The sequence below is a fragment of the Trichosurus vulpecula genome, chromosome 4 (assembly GCF_011100635.1).
Source record: "Trichosurus vulpecula isolate mTriVul1 chromosome 4, mTriVul1.pri, whole genome shotgun sequence".
NCBI lineage: Eukaryota > Metazoa > Chordata > Mammalia > Diprotodontia > Phalangeridae > Trichosurus > Trichosurus vulpecula.
Window position 1 is genome coordinate 138,898,419 of NC_050576.1, and position 23,355 is coordinate 138,921,773.

The 23,355-nt window shown below is 35.9% G+C and overlaps 1 protein-coding gene across 1 annotated transcript in view; it reads left to right on the forward strand.

Moving 5' to 3' along the window:
* The window catches only part of PLD5 (phospholipase D family member 5), a 438,256-nt gene that overhangs the window by 328,565 nt on the left and 86,336 nt on the right, over positions 1 to 23,355 (forward strand). The window contains exon 5 of the mRNA XM_036757335.1: positions 4,331 to 4,458. Coding sequence (XP_036613230.1) covers positions 4,331 to 4,458 — 128 coding nt within the window. The remainder of the gene's footprint in view (positions 1 to 4,330; positions 4,459 to 23,355) is intronic.

A 23,355-nucleotide genomic window follows, 5' to 3' on the forward strand; every position in this document is an offset into this window, starting at 1 on the left:
AACTGAGGCAATCAAATTTAAATGACTTGCCCAGAGTCACACAACTATTATCTGAAACCAGATTAGAACTCAGAAAGGTGAGTCTTCCTCAGACTGGATTTGAACTTGGCTCTTCCTGACTCCAGGCTCAATGCTCTACCCTTTACACCACCTAGCTGCCCATGTTCAAGACTAAGGAGATGATAATTCTAGTGTACACTGTGCTAATGACAACACATCAAGAGGACTGTCTTCATTTCTAGGCATCACATTTTAGAAAGGGCATTGATAAACTAGAAAGAATACAGATGAAGACAACCAGGATGGCAAAAGACCTCAAGATAATACTGTAAAAGGATAAGTTGGATTTCAGGCTCTCATCACATCTCCCTTGAACTATTGCAATAGTATCCTAGAAGTCAGTGTTCCTGCCTTCCAGTCTCTTTTCCCTCTAATCCATCCTCCATTAAGCTGCCATAATGATATTCCTAAAGTAGATCCAAAGATCTAAAGTATAGATCCAAATTTGACATTAGCTTGCTCATGAAGGTTCAGTGGCTTCCCACCATTGGCATTTAAAAGTTCTTTACAACCTGGTCCCAGCCTATCTTTCTTATTCCTAATATTTTAGATTTATTCCTAATTATTTCCTTTCACACACTCTATGGTCTTGTCAAACTGACCTTCTCGCTGTACCTCACAGAAGATCCTCCATCTTTCCTCTCCCTGCCATCATGACACAGACTGTCCCTCATCATCATCTGACTCTTAGAATCTCTAGCTTCCTCCAAAGCTCAATTGAAGTACCACCTCACACTTCAGACTTTTCTTAACATAACCAGCTATTAGTGCTTCTCCAATAATTAGCTTTTATTTACTTTGTATTTTTAAAATTTTTATATGACTCTTAGCACAATGCCTGGCAAATAGTAGGTGCCTAATAAATGCTAGTTAACTGACTATATGTTCTTCTACCCCAAATAGCATATAAACTTCTCAAGAAAAGGGAATCTTTCATTTTTGTCTTTGCATTCCTAGTGTCTAGCAAATAGTAGGTGTTTAATAGATTCTTGTTGATTGGTTCGTTGGTTGAAGGAGTTGAAAATATTTAGCTTGATTGGGGGGTACTCTGGTAGAAGATGAAGATAGGTCAATTTAAGCTTCATATAAGGAAAAACTTATTATTAGAAGTGTCCCAAGATAGTGGGCTCCTCTTGGATGTTAGACCTTTCTTTAAAGGTCTTCAAGAAAAGACCAGATGACCATTTGTCAGATATAAAGCAGAAGAGATTTTTCAGGTAGTGATTGGACCAGAGGGCCACTGAAGCCCCCTCCAACCCTGAGACTCTGTAATTATCCACTGCTGGGATTCTATTACTGTTGACGATCAAGAGCTATGACTATTCTTGGTCATCTTTAAGTAATAGCTTAATCCATTCTGCTCATCTTGACATTTTTGTTATAAATTTCATGCTCCCTTGCGATGCTTTGGTATATAAAAAAGCTGTTAAAATAATAGTTTTTAAGCTATTAATAAAATTTTGGCAATCAAAAAGTAAGCACAAGCACCATGTGTTGTATAGTATAACAAATTCATATTTCTTGATAATCAAAGGACTCCATCGAAAAATACATCTATCAGTTAAATAAATGACAGATCAGATCAAAAAATAAGTTTCAGCCCTTACAATCTACCAGTTTTCTGATGAATATTGAATATTTGATGGTGGCTTTGCCCACAGTGGCTGCGATGTGTCATTGATCAAGGAAGTAAGAATCTCTCAAAAGGGTCATGTGATATGTATGGCTCAAGACACAGTACTATATTTTTTTCCCCTATTTAAATTGTGGAAGACATCTAAAATAAGAAAATAGAGGCATGAAATTTCTCAAATAAATCTTTTAAAAATTAATGTTAAAACAAATGTTTGTTTATTAAACAAATGTCTAGCCTTCAAAGAGATTCTGTGAAAGAACCATCTACGTATATTGTTAAAGGCATTCTCTAAAAGAATAAACCCATATTTGTATGTTTAACAAAACTTGCTAATTAGAATATGTCAACACTATGATTTTTTTTAAAAATTAACATTGCAGACTTAATACGATTACTGTGATATTTTATATTCAAGACTGAAATGCAAACACTAAAGATTTTATTTTGTTTCCTTTCACATGTAAATATCACAAGGAAATATGAAGGTTATTCATGTAGAAAATCAACAGAGAAATCCCAGAAATGATTTGTAAATGTAACATTAAATAATGTACTTTGTCCTTTGCTGAGAGAAATGGCAAAGCAGAGATGTCGCCAAATAGATGCAAGGTGGTCAACTACATTGAGTGTAAATAATGATCAATGAAACTAATAAGTGCCCTTTACAAGTAATGAGATTTCCAGGTGGACACTCAAGCATTTAGGGTTTCTTTTCTTGAAATATGTCTAGTAGTTATAGGTGCACATTATTTCTTTTTTTCTGCTCTGAAATTTCCTTTCATATACTTCACAATAGATGAAGGGCTCAATCTTAGCAGGACACAATAAATTTCAGACTTCATTAAAAAATAATTATAGTCTTGTGTGAACCCCTACATTCACCTCCACTGTTTTCCTTCTTCACTTTCTCTTATTTCTTCTGACTCCTTTTGGGTCATTTGATTTTTTCAGCCTCTCCTCTAGCCTTATATACCTCAGTCTGCATAATGACTTTTCAAATGAACTTTAGATCTCACCTTTCATGAGTAATTAGATTTTCTATTTTTTTATGGTAATTTCAGTTTTCTCTGTGGCTAGAACCAAAAGTCAATTTGAAAAGCTGTATTTAGGGAGTTAGCTTAGCATAATGAGTTGTAATACACAGCCTATTTTAACTCAATATACAAGTATTGTGCCTTTAATCTACATTGTTAATATCTACACTATGTAGACACTTTACACAACTTTATAAAGCTTCCCCCGATTACCCCCAGATTTGTAGACTTTCTCCCTTCTCAATTTTTCCTGAGGTTGTTTATCTGAGCTTTTCCCAGTCCCTTTCACTTGCCACCTTATATTTGCTTAACTATGTACAGGTTATCCACCCCTTACCCACCTACCCAATATAAGCTTCTTGAGGACAGTAACAGTTTCATTTTTGGCTTTGTGTCCCCAGTGCCTAATGAAGTATCTTGTACAAGGTAGATGCTGGGGCAGCCAGGTGGCGCGATAAGTAGAGCACTGGCCCTGGAGTCAGGAGGACCTAAATTCAAATCCAGCCTCAGACATTTGACACACTTATTAGCTGTGTGATCTTGGGCAAGTCACTTAACCCCAATTGCCCTGCCTTCCCCTCTCCAAAAAAAACCAAAAACAAAAACAATACAAGGTAGATGCTTAATGAATATCTTAAACTGACTCAAATGTACACAAGACAAATTCAACGCAATTATACTGCAGAGTAACGATACAGACATGGTGATTTGGTTTCTGTTAGCATTGAGGATACCTTCCAGTGGCACATAGTATTGTTGCTCTATTACTAGACGTGGAAATAATTTAGGGGCCAGAGTTACGCATCTTAGTATGCCAGAAAAGTGAGAAAACAGCACAAGATATCATATATCCTGTGGAAACATACATCTTGGAATCTTGGTACAGAAAAAAGGGAATTTTGAAGCCCAATCTGTTCTCGTTAAGAGAAGGGAAGAGAGAGCGTGAAATAATAAAAAGAGCAGATAAATTTACGTGACTTTTATAGGTGGATCAAGAATCCATTTTGGTTTGTTTTTAAACGTTTATATGGAGCCTATATTTTACAATTATTATCATCTCACTGCAGCCTCACAACAACCCATTATCCCCATTTTACAGATGAGGACACCAAGGCAAGCAGAGATTAAGTAACTTACCTGGTGTCATACAGCTAGTAAATGTCTGAAAGCAGATTTGAACTCAGGTCTTCTTGACTCCAGGCCCAGAGTGCTATCTACTATACTGCCTAACTGCTTCTAGATTCACCCAGTATTCTCACTGCCTCCTCTCTTAACCTCTGCTACATCATACAAAAAGTGAGGAGTTTAGATATGGCGATTCAAATTAATTTGTCAAATATTTATAGAATACTTGCTATGGTCAAGGCTCTGGACTAGGTTGTTGATAAGCTCTGAGGTCCCTTCCCACGCTGGGGCTTCGCATTCCATATAATATTCATTGATTCCCATGTACTAAAATGTCTTCTTTTCACTGTTTTACTATTTGTGCTTGATGGAAAGCTTTGAGAATTCCTTAGCTTGTTTTGATTAATTAGATGATTTATCCTAAGTACTGAATTTTAAAATAGAGATTGTTGATATTATCTCTTTGAACTCCTAGGTGCGGAGGTGACATACATAGACATGAACGCTTACAACAAAGGTCGGCTGCAATCATCCTTCTGGATCGTTGACAAACAGCACATTTACATTGGTAGTGCCAGCTTGGACTGGAGGTCACTAGGGCAGGTAACTTTTCCACATGATATCACTCAAAGAATATACAATGTCCGAAAACTACTTATCACAAAACCCTCCACTGTGGCTTGGGGAAATCAAATCATTTTCTCGTATTTTCTTTTTTGTATTTTAAACAATGTATTAGCGATAGTTGCAACTGTTCATTTCATGTGAAAATGTTAAGCCCTTCATTAGCAGAATCATTGTGAAAGAAATAAACCATTTCTCCAAATGCACGTCTCAGAAGCTATATACAGTTTGGAGCACAGCAAAACAGGTTGGTGCATAATTTAAATTAATCAAATTGAGCTTTTCCAAATGAGATCAAGCATTTTATGAAAATGAAAAAATGCTCATTTGTGATCCATGATTTTTATTTCATTTTATTTTATTTTTTATAATAATTCAATTTACTCCTCTAATAAATTTCAAAATGAATTAGCAGTTTTCTTACTTTTCAATTTTTGGCAATGAGTTTTCTAAAGTCTTAAAAAGCTTTTATTGAATATCATACAGTTCAGTAAGCTAATATATTCTAGAGGTAAGCTACACTAAATTTAAAAAAATCATTGTCTTGTCATCACTCAGGTAGTTCTGTCATATTATACAGGGTGTCCCAAAAGTCTTAATGCAATTTTAAATATTAATAGCTGAAAACTTCACTAAGACTTTTGAGATACCCTACATATGGTTTATCTAGAAAACATGAGACTTCCATTATATAAGCATACAAAGCCGACAGCAATATGAAGTTCAGAGCCAATATTTTTATTTTATATTATATATTTATATAATGTCATATGAATATATATCATACATTTATGTGTCATATGAATATATATTATATATAATATAAATATATTTTAGCCAAAAGTTTAAAAATTCATGTTACTTAAAACTACAAGTAAATTTATTAAAGGAGGCAGCATGTTTTGGAGTCAGAGACCCTGGGTTCAAATCCTGCATTTGGAATATACTACTTCTACGACCTTGGACAAGCAACTCAACCTCCATGAGTGTCAGTTTCTTCAACTTGAAAAAATGAGAGAATTGAAATAGATAGCCTTTGTAATCCCTTCTTTCTCACAATCTATGACCCTATAAGGAAAAGGAATTATATTTCCAGATGTCTCCCTCAAGTTATCTTGAGGAAAAGAAAATCATAATGTCACATTAAGTAAATCTTTAGGGTCAGTTATTGGACTACTTATTCCCCAATTCCCATCCCATCCCTCCTTCTACCATGTACATGAAACCGTAGTGTTACTGTTCTGGTCTGTAGAGGATATGAGTAGGTCAAGATTGTGTTTGTGTAAAAGGTAGTTTGGTTTAGTGGAGAGGACTCTGGACCTGTGTTCAAATTCTAGCTCTTCTTATCGGCAAACTTTTTCAATATAATAAGAGTTAGATTACTAATACTTTTATTATTAACTTTTCCTTCTTTATTGTTAACCAAAGATTATTATAAGGAAAATGTTATGTAAATATGATGTCATACAATATTTACTTCAGGGGTCCATGATTTTATCAGGGTGAATTATTCTTTTCACTGAAACTACAACATAGTCATTTGAACACTGTTGCAATTGTTCACAGACTAGTTTCATCTTTATTCTTTCTTCTAATTTGATCTTGATTCTTTCTTCTACCTAGTAGATAAAATAACTAATAATAACATGATGATAATGATATGACCTTATCATGGGACTTTAAGTTTGCAAAGCTCTTTGCATGCATCATCATGTGTGAGCTTCAAAACAATCAGGAACCACAGTTGTTATCTCTATCAGAGATAAAGAAACTCAGCTCAACAAGGTTAAGTAACACCCTTATGATCACACAGCTAGTAAGTGCCAGAGGTCTTCCTGACTTCAAGTCCCATGTGATATACACTCTGCCATGTTCCCCTCCTATGACTACCATACCAGTCAAAAGGAAGTCATTCCTTGTCAGTTACCAACCATAATTCCAAAGGACTTATAATGATCATGCTATTCACCTCCACATAGAAAGCTGATGGACTCAGAGTACAAAGTAAAATTAAAGCATATTTTTTCTTTTCCTTTTCTCTTCTTTTTTCAAGACATGGCTAATGTGGGAATTTGTTTTATTTTGACTATACATACTTCTAACAGGTTTTGTTTTTCTTGTCAGTGAGTAGGGGATGGGTAGGTGTGGGGGGCGGGGAAGGAGGAACCCAGAGCTTAAAATATGTAAAATAAAATTGAATTTAGGAAAAAGTCACAGTCAATTACTTTTTTCTGATGTGGCTAGATGTGCAGTAATGACCAGTACCTTCCTACTTTTTTCTGGAAGAAAATATTTATTGTATATAGGCATGAAGTTTCTGAATATCCTTTGACTACTTTCACATGCAATGTAGTTTTCACCATTTGCTCTCATGGTGATATCATTGAATTAAAAGACCTCAGTTGAAATCTGGCCTCAGACACTTAATTAGTTGTGTGACCCTAAGCAAGTCACTTAACTTCTATCTAACTCAGTTTCCTCATCTGTAAAATGTAATAGTACCAACCTCGCAGGATTATTGTATGAATCAAATGAGATGATATTTTTAAAGCGCTTTACAAACCTTAAAGTTACCTACACTGTGGCCTATTTTATTTATACTCACAGGCATTGTAAGATGAGGCAGCCGAGAAGCTCATAAAAATATATTTCTCATTGATTTTTGGTACTCATTGCAACCAACTTTTCCAACTTCTGTGCTTCTTCAAGAAGAACCTTTAAGTCAACCTCACACTGAGCTGCAGTTTCTTTTTTCTTATTATTACATTTACCACGAATATCAGTATAGATGTGGTTCAGTTTTGATGTTATGTTGATTCATTGGTCTTTGGACAATGACCTCATGTCTAGAGTGCCTACATTTAAATTAAGAAGGGGTATTGAGGCACAGTGGATAGAGCTGATCTTGAAGCCAGGAAGACCTTAAGTCCTGCCTCTTGACCTATGCTGACTTTGGGACCCTGGGTAAGTGACTCAGTCCTCTAGGAAGGTGTCAGATGATTTAAGTTGCAGAGGTGGTAATAAACTGCAGGTAGAAGGAGTTTCCTTACCCAGGAGTTACCTAGCCAGTGAAATCATAGGTCCAGCTCCTATCACTCCTATCACACCCAGCTCCTATCCTACATTTAAGTTAATATTATAGATGTGTAAAGATTTTGTGACTGATACCACTTTTCCACTGTGCCACTACCACCACTATAGAAACATAGGGCTGAGGGACATTTCTTTTTGTTTATTTCATTGGTTGCTATGGCCAAATAATTCAATAACTTATTTTTAATGTATTGATGTGTTTTTCTGCCTACCTTGTTAGCACCTCACACGTGTCTCACAGGATATATGGACATTTGCTCTCTCCATTCTTCCCTTATAGTCTTTGGTTTACATTCCCAGAAAAAGACTACCACCACAAGATTTCACCCAGACTTTCTCAAAATCCTAAAGGAAATGCTGTTGTCATAGAATACATTCTCCTGGTAACTATTTGTAGCGCTCAAGCTCCCATTGGTGTGCTTCCATTTACTCAAAATAAGCACTCATAATGTTAACATATTTAGATTTCATCCATAATCATTTACTTAGCAAAAAGGCAAAACAATAACAACATTGTAGGCACTCACATATTTTTTAAAAATGTAGAAATAATAATTCTATCACAATCCACTCATATACCCAGATCATATTTTCCCACCAATTCATTCAGTATCACAGAGTAAGAACTCTGACAGAAACCTAACAGGGAGGACATGAATGAGGAAAACCCATGAGCTTATGGCAACTCACAACTCTGCAACTATCTACTTCACTGTTCTCTTTCATTCTTTTGAGCTATCCATGAAAGTTCCTTGATAAATATAGCCATTGTGTTGAGCAGATGCTTCCATGGCTGAAGTAATATGATTCACATTGTGATTAATGCCTTATTATACACAACATCTCAACCAAACCAATTGAAGTGTTGGATGACTTCTCTGCTTCTAGCTATTCCCCTGCTCAGCTGAACCTACTCCTCTCAGCAACAAGAAGGGGGCTATTTGCTGAGAGAGTTATGTTCTCTCCTTAACACAGTTCTGAAATCGTACTTGAACCTCTCTCTTTTCTTTCTGAGTTCAGACTTCAAGTCCTATCATTTGTATCCACATTCTCATCTTCTATCTATATAAAATAAATTATATTTGTCCCATAATCATTGAATAGTTTATGTATCCATATTCCTCAATAATTTACTTAAAAGCTCTTTGGTTCTTTTTAAACACATCATTGAAACATTCTGTGTTTTCCACTCATTCCAGTATTTAATAGTGTGCGCTTTCTCTCTCTGTCTCTCTCAACTGCTGTCTCAGGACTCCAAGTCAGAGTAATTACTGTTTTAAAACTCTAAGCAGACCTATGTCCCAAACAAGTGAACTATCAAAAAAGACTTAACTTAGCAAGTGCTTTTCTCAGAAGTAGACTTAGGCGGTAGACACAATTTTCCCATCATGCAATCTTACAGTATCCTGAATGATAGATATCGCTACTTTATCTTAATGAAGAATAGAAAATTTGCAGATGAGTCAGAGACTGAAGGAGAGAAGAGCTATGACTGAGTTCCATAACTTACTACAAAACAAGTTCCCTTTCTAGTGAGTATTCAATTCCTTGTCTGTGTACTTATAGTCCAATAGGGAGTACTTGGCAGAACTGTTAACTAGGAATTCTGGCAGCTGAGGGGGCACAGAAAACAGTCCTACACCCTTTGGGTGAATCTCCTGGCAATCTGTAAGAATAAATAGAGAAAAGAGGGAAGCAGGAGACAGGATAGTAAGGCAGAAGAAGAGCAATAAGGCTTCATGGTATCACCTCACTGGATAATTCCTGGGAAAGAGGTGGAGGGAATTGAAGATGGCAAGTGATGGAGCAGGATTGACTTGGAAGGGCAGATACTAGTGATAGAAGGTGGGCTCTAGGAATATTGTAGTAACAACACTTGGAAACCATTGGAAAGGAGACAGAGGAGGAAGGGAGGATTAAGGAAAAGGGTTGTGGTATCTATATGGCCAAGAGCAGGATCTGTGTGGCTCAGTACTTTAAGGGTAAGCAGATGAACTCAAGATATTTGGATGGCAACAAAAGAGCAAACAAGTCAACCCCTCTTCCCCTCCCTACCTCCACATCCCAGTACAAAGCCCTAGTCATCCTATCCTAGTTTAGGACTCTGCTATTTGGTAAGTTAGAAATATGTGGTTACATTATTTCATTGTTAGTGTCATTTCATTTCTATATAGATATGAACCTGAGCTATACACTTTGAGGTACTCATTTGCATTTCCTATTTCCAGAGCTAGAAAATGGCAAGAGAATTAACTGACTGAATTCTTAGTCTCATCCATTCAATGTTTCATAAGAAATGTCTAAATAATATGTTATTGTATATTATCAGATTTTAAAAATTCTGCTTAAATTAATATATTTTTTACTATAGATCTAATTTAATAGAACAAATAATGAGTTCATTTTCTTATCTAGTATAAATCCATTGTTATAAAATGTTTTGAGATGTCGCTGTATATACTAGAAATTCCCTTAAGCAAAAAAGGCAAAAAATGATACACAATCATCTGATTGGGAGTTTTCTTGAGGAAATCACAGAAGTCTGTGATCCATTAGCTATAGAGAAACAAAAGAAGGTATAGACTATTTAATTAAGTCATTTCTTCAAATTTTAGTGTGTCTTGATCAAAGATAAAGATTTCCTGAAGATTTATTCTTTTTGTTCCAGGACATCTTTTTCTCCTTCTATTTGTGTGTGTATGTGTTTTAAATGAAGTATGTAACTCACAATAGACCTCCATCAACAACTTCCCACCTCCCCTGTCCCAGTATTCCTGAATTGTTATAATTAGCATATTTATTTAGAGGTGATTTCATGTTCATAGTTTACAAGATTTAAAGCTGGAAGGTATCTGGAAAATATTTTAGGTATGGTTTAGTCCGTCCCCTCTTTTCAAACGCAGAAACAGTCCCAGAGAGCTTAATTGGGTCAACATCATACAGTAAATAAGCAACAGATCTCAGATTCTCCACTTCACACTCAGGTTCTCTAATATTCTTTAGAAAGAAAATTTAGTTTGCTTAAGTTCTAATAACTATTCTATTTTTGGCAGTTGAGGTTCAAATTGGAATTGATCAATATAGTTCCACAATCAATGCAATGAGGTAAAAGTATAGTGAGCTTCTTTTGGGGAGGGCGTGGTACGTAAGAGGTCACATTGATGAATTCAATGGCCTGGGCTGTTGTGGGTGAATTAATCCCCTCAAAAATCAAGTTAATGTCAGAGTTATTTCCTTTTCCCTTTTCCCCCAAAACCAATAAAACTTCATTGAGACCACTGAGGAGTCTAGACATATGCATGTGTACAGTTTCTTTCAACCTTCATCCCCTCACCTATTTCTAGTGGCAGCTTTGAAGTAGAATCATATGAAATTTTCTTGTGCTTTCACTCGTAGAGCATGAAAAGAATGCCTGCACCACAATTTCAGAAAACCAGCCTTCTAGAAAGACATGAGCATCTGAGGGAAGCACCTTTTTAGCATCTCAAGTTTGAGAGTTCCAGGACACAGCATACTTACTACAGGGAGAAAGGAAAGAAGTGTCATAGTAACATCAACCTCTTGAAGAAAAAAAGCATTTTTAGAATCTATCCCTCAGGGATGAGGAAAGGGATGTAGCAGGGTTACTGAGTTCAACCTTCTTGGTGAAAAGAATATGCATAGTCCATAGGCTGGAGGAATTACAAGGGAGTAAGCCAAAAAATGGGGTAAGCAAAAGACCTAGACTTTTCCCTCTACTATTATCATAAGTTATTTGGATAGTACAAGTCCAGTGAAAATGGCTTAACAACACTATTTGTGTCCCTCCTCCAGCCCCCGGGGAGAATCCAAGTCTTTAAGGTAGTATCATAAGGTTAGAGGCCTGCATGCATCCTTGATGTTAAAGTAGAACTCATGAGAATATTAAAGAGTTGCCTCTGTAACAGCCCTAGATTCCTTTACATTCCGAGATACTTCTGTGATGGAGTCATAGGATTCAATGTAGTTAGAGATAAATGTAATAAATTAAAGGAGACAGAGGTATAGGAGCATGATAGTATGAGTCCAGTGCTAGCATCAGATCCCATCAATTACGCTTACTAAGTGTGACCATGGGCAAGTCTCTTAATCTCTGTAACCCACAGTTTCCTCAGTAATAATATTACCTGCTTCGTGTTAAGAGACTCAAGTGAGAGGATATATGTAAAATGTTTTGCAAACTTTAACATGCCATTGGAATGCTCATTATTACCTGGATATATAAAGGCTTTTTTAATTGTCTGAGTTACCTTAAGTTCACCTGTGCTGTGGGTTATGAATTGAAAAGAATAGACTGTCAAAAACCCGCCCCTCACACCTTCTTTATGGTTGTGGAGCTCCTTCTACAGTCACACACACCAGGGGGCCATTTGGGAAGAATGAGAATCACTGTCACATTTTTCCACATGGGCGTCTTATTTTGTAAAGGCTCTTGGGGTCCTGAAAGCACCATGGAGGAGAGGAAAAAATGAATTGCTAACAAAACTAAACAAAAAACTCCAGCCAGTATGTGAGTTAGAAAGAGAATGGAACAGCAGTATCCAAGCCACAGGATTATGTGGGTGTACGCCTGCAAAAAGATCAGGAAAGAAAAGTGAAATTCTCCTGGTTTTTAAAAAGCTATAGTTTGAAACTTTCCAAAGAAATGTATCTACAATTATGATTCTCTTAAATAATATTTTTGGGATAAGAGAGAAGTCAATATGTTCATTGATAATCAGAATCCATGAAAATGAATACAGGGGAGATTTTTTCATAAGACAAGAACTAATTGAAGAACAATTTAAATTTTGTTAGTGAGACATATAATCAAAGATATAGAATTTTAGAGCTGGATTGGACCTTGGTAATTATCTAGTTCAGTCTCCTCATTTTATAGATGAAAAAACTAAGGCCCAGTTGGTGATTTGCTTTGGGTCACACAGCTCACTGGAGAGGAGCAAGATTAGAACACAGATCTTGCAGATCTCTCACAGACACAGAATCCAAATCAGAAGGTACCTCAAGACCATATTATCTAGCCTATAACCAAACAGGAATCACTTGTTCATCATCCCCAATGATCATTGAACCTTTTTTTTGAAGACAAGTAGTAGAGATCCTCTAAGGGTGAAGGATCTAGGAATTGGTCTGGCCATCCTTGGAAAGTAATTGGAAATAACACTTTGAAAGTGACTAAAATGCCCTTTGACCCAGAGATTCTAGTTCTTGAAAGAAACATACTGAAATATTTGTAGCAGCATTCTTTGTAGAAGCCAAAAAACAAAACAAAACCCAAAATCTGAAAACAAAGTAAATGCCTATTGGTTAGGAAATGGAGAAACATGGTATATGAATGTAGTTATATTACTGTACCATAGGAATCAATGATTATAAGAAATACAGAACAGCATAGGAAGGCTTGTATGAATTGATACAAAGTGAAGGAAGCAGAACCAGGATAATAAACACATGTTAAATAAAACAATGTAAATAACAATTTAAATACAGCACTGGATAGTTAAAATGACCAATCTTGACCCTGGAGAAGAGATAAGAAAATGTATCTCTCTGCCTCTTTTTTTGCGAGAGTATGGAACTATGACTGTGGAGTACTGCATGGACTATCAGTCTAAATTGATGTTTTGTTGTTTTCCTCTGAACTGCTTTTTTAATCTTTTTTGTACTTGTATTCTTTAAAAGCAGTGTCTTATTTGGTAGGGGAAAGAAACATATGTTTAGAATTAAAAGTGATATAAAAGCAAAACATGTTAATAAAAAAACATTTAATATAAAATTTGCCAATGTATACTTAGACTATTCATGTCAGGAGAGTCTGACATATTTAAGATTGGAGTGGTTTCTTGGCTTTTAAATCCCAGTCCCAGTACATGACACTCCCAGTAGAAGACTGGCTCACATTTTTCAATCATGAAGGTCACAATATTACAAAGAAAAGTTTTCCTTTTTTTTTAAAGAGGTATCCAAAATAGAAATGCCTAAAAAAAGCAACCATAAATCCTAGTATGCAGAGATAGATTTACCACTTTCAAACACACAATTTACAACATTCTGAAAAAGGAGTAAAAGAAAGCATAAATTGCATGTAAATCACTTGTAATCTAGTGCAGGGCTTCTTAAACTTTTTCCACTCACAGCCCCTTCAGCACTTCTTAAACTGGGTCATGACCCCATTTGAGGGGTACTCTGATAGTTATTCCTCCTAGTTCTTTCCATAAAAGTCTTTTTTTTAAATCTCACTATCTGTTGGTCCCAGTGGGAGTGCAGATGGTAGACTGCCCTTGTCTCTTCTTCTTATCCCCATGTCAATCCCTTGTCCCCATCTCATATCCAAGTAAATAACGACCTTTCATTGGGACAGGGAGAAGAGGAAAATAGCCCAGCATCCACACTGATTCATGGGGAATATCTGCCTATAGATGATATTACTGATGAAAATAATTTACTAGGAATATGGATGAACACAAACTGACTCTAATGTTTGAAATCCAACCCCGTATTCCAACTCTACCCCACTGTGGTTCAATATGAAGCCAATGAATTGAAATGAGGAGCAAGAATAAAAACTGTTCAGTCTTAAAAATGGCTTTGATTCCTCCTTTTACTTTGATGGAATCAAACTCCTTTTAAAAGGATAAAGTAATATGCATTTTGGAAAACACAGGTGAGGAATGAGAGGGGAGAAATGAGTGTTAAGTGTTTATTTTTTTTGAAATATGTTGCATTTGTATAGTGTTTTCCAATTTATGAAGTAATATTTATAGAAGTCCCCTAAGGGATGTAGGGCAGGGATCATTATCCTCATTTTACAGATGAGAAAATTAAGTCTTAGGTTACATGACTTGCCCATATCACATAGCCATGAAGGCAACACCTCCTATCATTTATTCCCTGAACCTAGAACTCAACTAATATATCTGTCCTTGTCTATACTATTTTGAAAATGGTTTCACTCCTAAAAAGCATCACTTTTGGATAATAATAGTAATAATAAATTTTTCTAAAAGCCCAATCTTCTGTCCATGTTATGAAGATGGGGACAATGGCAAAGTAATAGAGTGCCAGTAAGGGGGATGCATACATAGGACTCTATATATCCTGGGACAGCTACCATTGTTGTGTAGACTTCTTAGGAACCCTTAAATGCAGGTCAATTGGGCTGTCATGACATCATTGATTTAGTGAGTACCCCAGCTAATATAATGTAACTGACTCTATAAATCTGAGAAATACAAGAAGAAGTATAATTGACTGGCCCTACTCAAAATCACCAAAATTATCTGTTCGACACAAAATAAAAGCAAAGCAATCATCCCTCCTTCAAGTTCTACTTCCATAAGAAGGCTAGATACATTGGAAGAAATCAGAAACACCAATATCCCACTTTCTGGAAATGCTTCAGTGGATATGTTACTGACCCTAAAATAGGAAAATCACATGCATACATAATATGAACTGAAGACATGAATACTTTCATTAATATATCATATCAAAATTGGCTTTACTTCCTCCAAGTCACATAATAACACATTGCCTACCCATTCGGGACAATCATTTTGGGGAAAAAAAGCTTCATCCATAAACCTAGATTAGCTAAAATAAGAGATTCAAGGTGCTACTATAATTTAAGGGAAAAATTATGGTCCCATGGTCATTGAAAATTTTGTATTAAGCTAACTCCAGAAATTATACATAATTACAAATAGATGACAAAAACTACATCTTGAATTATTTTGAAAAGGAGATGGGTATTCTTGGACTGGAATTCAGAAAGAACTCATGTTTATCTTGACAGCATGATTCTAACTTAGCAGACCATTAATATTAAAACAGAGTAATTTTTAAAAGCTGCTGTCTAATCTACTATTACTATCATGATTCAATGCATTCTTCCACAATATTTGAAAGAAAGTGTAAAGGAAAGCTATTAAGGAATGTTCCGCAAAGGATAGATTTAAAAAACACCATGGAAAAATAAGTTGAAGGATCTATTAGAGATCTGCAGGAAAGCATTGGAAGATTCCACCAGTATCTAGCTGATAAAATCAAGAGAAATATTCTATCAATATCTAGCTGAGAATGAGAAATGCTCGAGAAAGATATTGGCCAATTAGAGACAATTAAAAATGCATAAAAGGAATCTGGAAAACAAAAACATATAAGAAATTCTAGACTTGATCAATCAGTGATTGAAAGCAAAAGACCAAAGGTTAAAGTGACTTGAAGAATAAAGAACATCTGAAAGAAAAAAAATAAACTCTTAAATCAACAAAATCTTGATTATAGAGTCTTGAGAAGTAAGGAAATCAGAGGCAAAAGAAACCCCACAAAGAAACAAGGACGTGGAAGATTTCTGGTTGTCTATATAGTCACAAGAAGTACAACACAATGAAAATGGCCAGGTGATTCAAACAAGAAATAGAAAGCTTGCGCAGTATGAATACAATGAACAACAGAATAGTTGTATCACAGAAGGTTACTGAATCCTAGCCTCCCTGCAAAACTGGAAAGCAGCAGGTGGCCAGATAAGATACATAATTATTGGCTCAGACACTTCATGGTGATTCATGCATTACTAGCAAAGCACTTTCAGGTACAAAATTAGTCTCATTTTTTTTTACAAAAACATCACATCTACTACCAAAATATGAGAATACCAGTAATCTCTCCAAATATAAGTCAATTATGTGTCCATGTGCCTTATACCAACAGTGGCAAAATCAAATACAAATGGCGCCACTAAATCCATACCTAAAGATTCCTGTGGGATGCATACTGACTTGGAAAACCACATGCTATCATAATGTATGTTATGCTGAATTACTTATTTTGTTAAATATTTCCCAATTACATTTTAATCTGATTCAGGCAGCATTGGGAGTGTCCAGATGCAGCCTACTGCCTATATTTGACAACTTGGCTTTATGCAATGTATTTGTGGCTTTTATTTTTCCCCACCCCCCCCAAAAAAAATATATATATATATATGTATATATATATGTATATATATATATATAAACATATGTGAGATAGACTATCTCAGCTAAAGAGCAGAAAAAGGGGGCCAAAAAGTTCCAAGTATATAATAAATGAGAACCTTAACATTTATAATGCTGCAAGCCTTTGACTCATTTCTACATTCATGGCTTATACTATAAAGGTATAAAATAGACTCAAATATTCAATCAGTGGATGGTGGCAATACTTAAAAGTATTACCTAAAGTATAGTGAGATCATTTGAGTATTTGATTTTCACATGGAAAATTATTCTCTACTTCAACCATGCCACCAATACAATAATGTCATGAACAATTGATATAAAACACACCATCTTTCAGAGAGACAATTTATATTACTTATGGTGCTGCCCAGCCTTAGATCCAGCATCATCTCTCTTAAAACTGATTGTGCACAGTTTCCAAGTTAAAAAAGAAAAAAAAACTTGTGTCAGAACACTTATCAATCACTTGAAGCATGTGGCTGACACCACGTTAAATGGCTTCACCAAAAACTATGGCCAACAGTGTCTCCATCTAGTGAAATTTTTCACCACTTATATCAAATGTCATTTAGACTTTATATGCATAAATGTCTTAATGTACTCCAAGGAAAGATGGGCACTGAAGGCCTTGCACTTGAATCTAGACTTCAAACAACCAATGGATAAAGATGACAATTACAAATATCTTTGTCTCTTCCACACAAGAAACAAAAAAAATCTATCAGGGAGAGAGTTGTGCTTGTATGTGTCAAGAGCCTACCACCTTCCAATCAGAGCTCAATAATGAGAACATATTTAAGGTAATTATTATCTATACAATACATGTCTTAAAATATTATAAAATGGTACATAGTAGAGTTGGAAAATACCCCAACAGAAACTCATACAATATTAATGAAACACTGTAAATGCTGAGAAATGCTTTTATACTTGACGCAACACTCTAAAGTAACTGTGGAAAGATGAAAACTTCCTCATCAAAATAGATCAAAAAGGATAGATAGACATCCTTGAAGCACATGATAAATAGATCAAAATCTCACAGAACTAACTACATTGAAAACAAGAAAATATCATTTCACCAAGCAGTTGGAAAGGCTGACAATAGGTTCATGCCATTGGATTTGTCTAATAAAACCTAAATGACTTATCTTTGAATAAAGCATATGAAATGATTAAGTTAAGAGGGTGGAATCAAAAGGCCCTCCATCCACATAAATTCAACTAATGATACGCTGTTGAAGGAATATTGATGAAATGGCTGTCACATAGATTTTTGCATGTAGAAACAGAGGGATTTATAAAGGCAATTCAGGCCAAGCCAGTATCACCAGATATTACAAAAGGGGTATTCTTACAGTTCCTAGATTTATTAATGTAGCTTAATACAACAAAATGGTACAAATTCTGGTGCCAGAATTATTAAAAGCTACAAAAAAATTATCGCCTATAAAATATGTACTAAGACATAATAGTTAGAATTATATAATAGTTAATAGTTAGAATTATACAAAAGAAGCTGTTTTCATAAATTAACAGATGACAAATATCCATACCATGAATACAGACCTCAAAGTTACCTTGAGATTTTAACTAAACTGTACTGAAATGAGGGCAGCTAGGTGGCACAGTGGATAGAGTGCTGGGCCTGGAGTCAGGAAGACTCATCCTCCTGACTTCAAATCCAGCCTCAACCATTTACTAGCAGTGTGACCCTGGGCAAGTCTCTTAACCCACATGTTTCTTCTGTTTCCTCATCTGTAAAATGAGCAGGAGAAGGAAATGGCAAGCCACTCCAGTCTCTTTGCCAAGAAAACCCTAAATTGAGTCACAAAGAATTGGATGTAACTGAACAACAACAAACGATACTGAACTGGACTATTATAATAGATCAACCTATCACCTAAACCCAGACATAAAATTGGTCCATAAAAATTTAACAAAAACATTTTGATAAATGTTGGCATATCAAATACTAATAATCCCAAAGCCATGTGAAACAACAACAAAAAAGTCACAATGTAGAGAATTACCAGAAGAAACACAAATCACAGTTTGAGAAAATATCATCTTCTTTGCTGTGCAGGCTTATTTGAGTTTTCCTGAAGATATTTTCAGTGAACCTACAGAAGATGACTTTGTATCCTAATGCCTTCATTTGGTTATTTTTAAGGTTACTTTTATTTATTCGTGCAATGATCTACTGGTATATAGACCATTAAATGTAAAATGAAAATAACAAGAGAGTGACTTGCCCAATGACCCTTTCTATATGAACTCCCTCAAGATAAGATGAGAATGAGGTTCTTCTATTAATAATAACTATACTAATTCCCATTGCCCTGTTTGCCCCCACAGTCATCCTAGAAATACTTGGAATATGAACTTATGTTCTAACACTTTTGTACAAATATAAAAAGAAATTATTTCATCCACCTGTACAATCGTCCACCAAATATTAAGCATAAAAGACCAAGAGCGAGATACCAACTTATCCCTGGGCCATTCACATCTGAACTCTGTCACATACAAGAACAATAAGGGTAATCATAATCATAATGCTGTCTGGCATTTATATAGCACTTTGAAGTTTGTGGCGTAGTCTGTAGACATTACTTCCTGGGGGTAGCTAGATGTCATAATGAGACTGAAAACACAGCAAAGCACAGAGATAATTTTCCTGCAAACACAAGAGAGAACAATTAATCATCCCCAGAAAATATCTGTTGAAAGAAAACAAAAGATTAGTGTTTCCCTCCCTCAATATTGATTTAAGAAATTACCCTAGCTTCTTAAAAATGTCATTGTTGTTTGCAGAATTCTAGATGAAGTGAGGGGGCTGAATTCTTATTTTAAAAACGAACTGCATGTATAATATTTCTGTATAACTATTCCGGCACTGATTCAAGCTCATGCATAATTTCCACAGTGTTGAAAGCAACTTTAGATGGAAGATAATACTATTTAAAAGAAATTTAAATACAGACATAAACATTCTTCTCTATGTTTTCATGGGAAAAATTCCAACATAACAAGTCTATTGCATTCTGTGCATAGTCATGATTTCAACATTTGGATAAAGTAATAAGATTATCTTTTGTCTTATTGGGCTGTATTCCTAGGGAGAGTTAAGTTAGCTATAGTTTATTCTCCGAATTATTAATACACTCATTTCCAAAACGTTCTCCCTTATCTTCCTCTACTCCCCCACTCCCAACTGCCATCGAACATCCATTGTTGCTGTTCATTTGTTCAGTCATGTCCAGTTCTCTGTAATCCCATGGACCATAGCACACCAGGCCTTTCTATCCTCCACTATCCAAATTTATGTTTCTTGTTTTCAGGACATTATCTATCGTCTCGACGTCTGCCATCCCCTTTTCCTTTTGCCTTCAAACTTTCTCGCACACATTTCCCAGTAAGTCTTGTCTTCTCATTATGGGGCCAAAGTATTTAGGCTTTAGCTTAAATTTGATTTGACCTTCCAGTAAATAGCCTGAATTAGTTTCTGATTGGATCTCCTTGCTGTCCAAGGGACTCTCAAAAGTCTTCTACAGCTCCATGATTTGAAAGCATCGATTCTGCCATGCTCAGTTTTTCCTCATGATAATCAAATTCTCATAGCTGTTCATTGGTACTGGAAAACCATAGCGTTGACTATACAGACCTTTATTGGCAAGGTGTCTCTGCTTTTTAGCATGCTGTCCAGATTTGCCATAGCTTTCCTTCCAAGGAACAAGCATCTTTCAATTTCATGGCTGTAGTTGCTGTCTGCAGTGATCTTTGAGCCCAATAATATATATCTGACACTGCTTCCCTTTCTTCTCCCTCTGCCAAGAAGTGATGGGACCTGTTGCCAAGATCATAGGTTGTTGGGGTTTTTTTCAATATTCTTATCTATTCTAAATGGCTTGGCAATCTAGTTATATGGGTAAATTGCTAATTAATTGTTATCAAAGAGCCAATACCAGTGTCACCTCTAGTGCGTCCTTTGCTAAGATTTTTTTCTTTTGGTGACTGAGCCTAAAATGAGCCTCTTTCTTGTCCCTAGTGTCTAAATCAGCAAATATCCTCACTTAATAGTACTAGCTTGTTCAAAAGGAACATATTTGATACAAGTGACAAATAGAATGTCTTTATATATCAAGATGATGCACACCTGTGTAAATCTAGGAGCCTTAGGAGTGAAATGTGATGGAGAACATTTGTATGCAGGATAGAGAAACAAAAGTAAAATTATCATCAAAGCCTATTAGAGAAAGCCAGAGCAGAGGGAGGCAATGCATGATGAGGTCTTGGTGCAGGTAACAAAATCCTTTTGTGAATCATAGATTCATGTCACTATCACAGCAAAAATAGAGCTCGGGGAACCCAGGCAGTCTGGACATCTGCTGGTGTTAATTCACTGCAGTACCTAGCATAATACCTTTGCCACTGTGGAAACATAACAAATTCTTGTTCACTGTTGAAAAACTGAATGAATGAATAATAACAGAGCAACTGAAAAAAACTATTGTCTTACTAATAATTTCATCTTCCAAATAAGAGAAGAGGCAATAAAATGGATTATCATAATAATTAGTATTTATGTAGCACTTTGAGGTTTGTAAAGCTCTTTCCAAATATTATCTCTTTGATCCTCACAACAGTCCTGGGAAGTAGGTGCTATTATTATCATCATTTTACAGATGAGGAAAATGAAGCTAAGTGACTTGCCCAGGGTCACCTGGCTAGTGAGTCTGAGGCAGGGAACTCAGTTCTTCCAGGGCTGGCTCTCACATGGTGCCATCTAGCTGCCAGTTATGAACCCATTTCTGATCAATAAATAGAAATTGGGTAGTAAACTAGAAACAAAGGCAATCTCAGATTTGTGATGGGGGCAGAGAGAGGGATGAGGCAAAGATAACAAGTTTTGAGCCTGAGTTACCAGTAGAATAGTGACATCAACAAAATGAATAGTGACAGCAACAAAATTAGAGGCAAGTAGGTAGCTTAGTAGATAGGACACTGAACTTGGAGGCAGGAATACCTTGAGCTATAATCCTGCCTACGATTTTACTGTGTGACCCTAGATAAATCACTTAACTTCTACCTTCCTCAGTTTTAACATCTACAAAATGGACAGACTAGCCCCAACTCTCAAGGTTGTTGTAAAGACAAAGTGATATAATATATTAAAGTATAATATGGAACTTTAAAAGATAGTGTTAATATGTATAAATAAATATAGCAAATGTATTAAGAACTTACTGTGTGTCAGGCATTATACTAAGTCCTAGTAATACAAATACAAGCAAAAAAGACAGTGCCTTCCCTCAAGGTGCTTACATTCTAATATAAGCTAACATAAAGGGGAGCTAGAAGGGGTATAAAATAAGTGTGTGCATAATGGTGTGGTGTAGTGATGACCTAAAAATAGCATGAAGACCAGGTGCCCACTAGGTAAGGTGTAAGATCACTTATAAGCAGGAGGGGAGGGGAGGGCAGAGAATAAAAGGGGCATTAGATCATCAGGTTACTTCCCGCCTCTTATGGAAGGACTGGGGGATGGGGAAGGAAGTCCCTAGTTTCAGTGGAGGGGAGATGAGGATAATGGCTAGAGTGTAGAGAACATGATGAGGAGATGGTGAAAGTTGGACATTATTATTGGACAATATTATTATTATTCATGATTATTATATTACTAAATATTAAATAGGGCAGCATTTGGAGGAAAATGGTAAGTTCAAGGCTGGCCATGTTGAATTTGAGGTGTCAGTTAGGATGTCTTGGTGGAAATGTCCAGAAGGCAGTTGGCAATGCAGAATCAGAACCAGAATAAGAGAGCTCATCTGAAGATATACATTTGTAAATCAGCTGTACAAACATGATGAATGAAATTGCCAAGAGGAGAAAATACAGAAAATAAGAAGAATAAGGACAGAAACTTTAGGGATATTCACTTTTCAAGAGCAGGGAGAGGGGACCTAAAAAGGACTGATCAATGAAGTGCGAGGAGAATCAAGGTGAAACAGTATGACAGAAAATAAGAAAAGAGACTAATTAAATGGAGGAATTGGCCAGGAGTTTTGAATGGGGAGGAAAAAAAGCCAAGCAGGATGAAAACTGAGAAAAGGTCACAGGATTTGGCATAGAATCATAGGTCTAGAGCTGGAATAGACCTCAAAAATCACCCATTCGAAACCTTTCGTTTTATAGATGAGTAGTAAAGTTAGGGAAAAATAAGTGACCTTTAAGAAAGTCACATAAGTAATAAGTATAAGAGGTACAATTTGAACCCAGCTCCTTTGAGTCCCATTGCTCTTTCCATTATATCACATCACCTCTCTCATTGATGACCTTAGACAGAGCAATTGAAGTAGAACAGTGGGTAAGATGAGGCAATATAGATGAATTTTTCTAGAAGTTTGGCAGTGACAGTGGGGATGGAGAGCATGATATCTCAAGAGTATACCAAGGTCAAAGAAAATATTTTTTGAGGGTAGGCAAGGTGAGAGTTTGAGGGAAAACATAATTCTTGTTTTTGACATGTTGAGTTGGGATGCCTATATGACATCTAAAATGAAGTATCCAGAAGGTAGCTGGAAAGAGATTAAGGCTGCATATATAGATCTGGAAATAATCTGCACAGAGATCATTGAACCCATGGGGGCTGATGAGATCTCCTGCTGAGATAGTACAGAGGGAGAAGAGAAGAAGGTCCAGAGTAGAACTTTGGGAAGACACCCGTGATTAGTGGTTGTGACCTGGATGAAAAATCAAC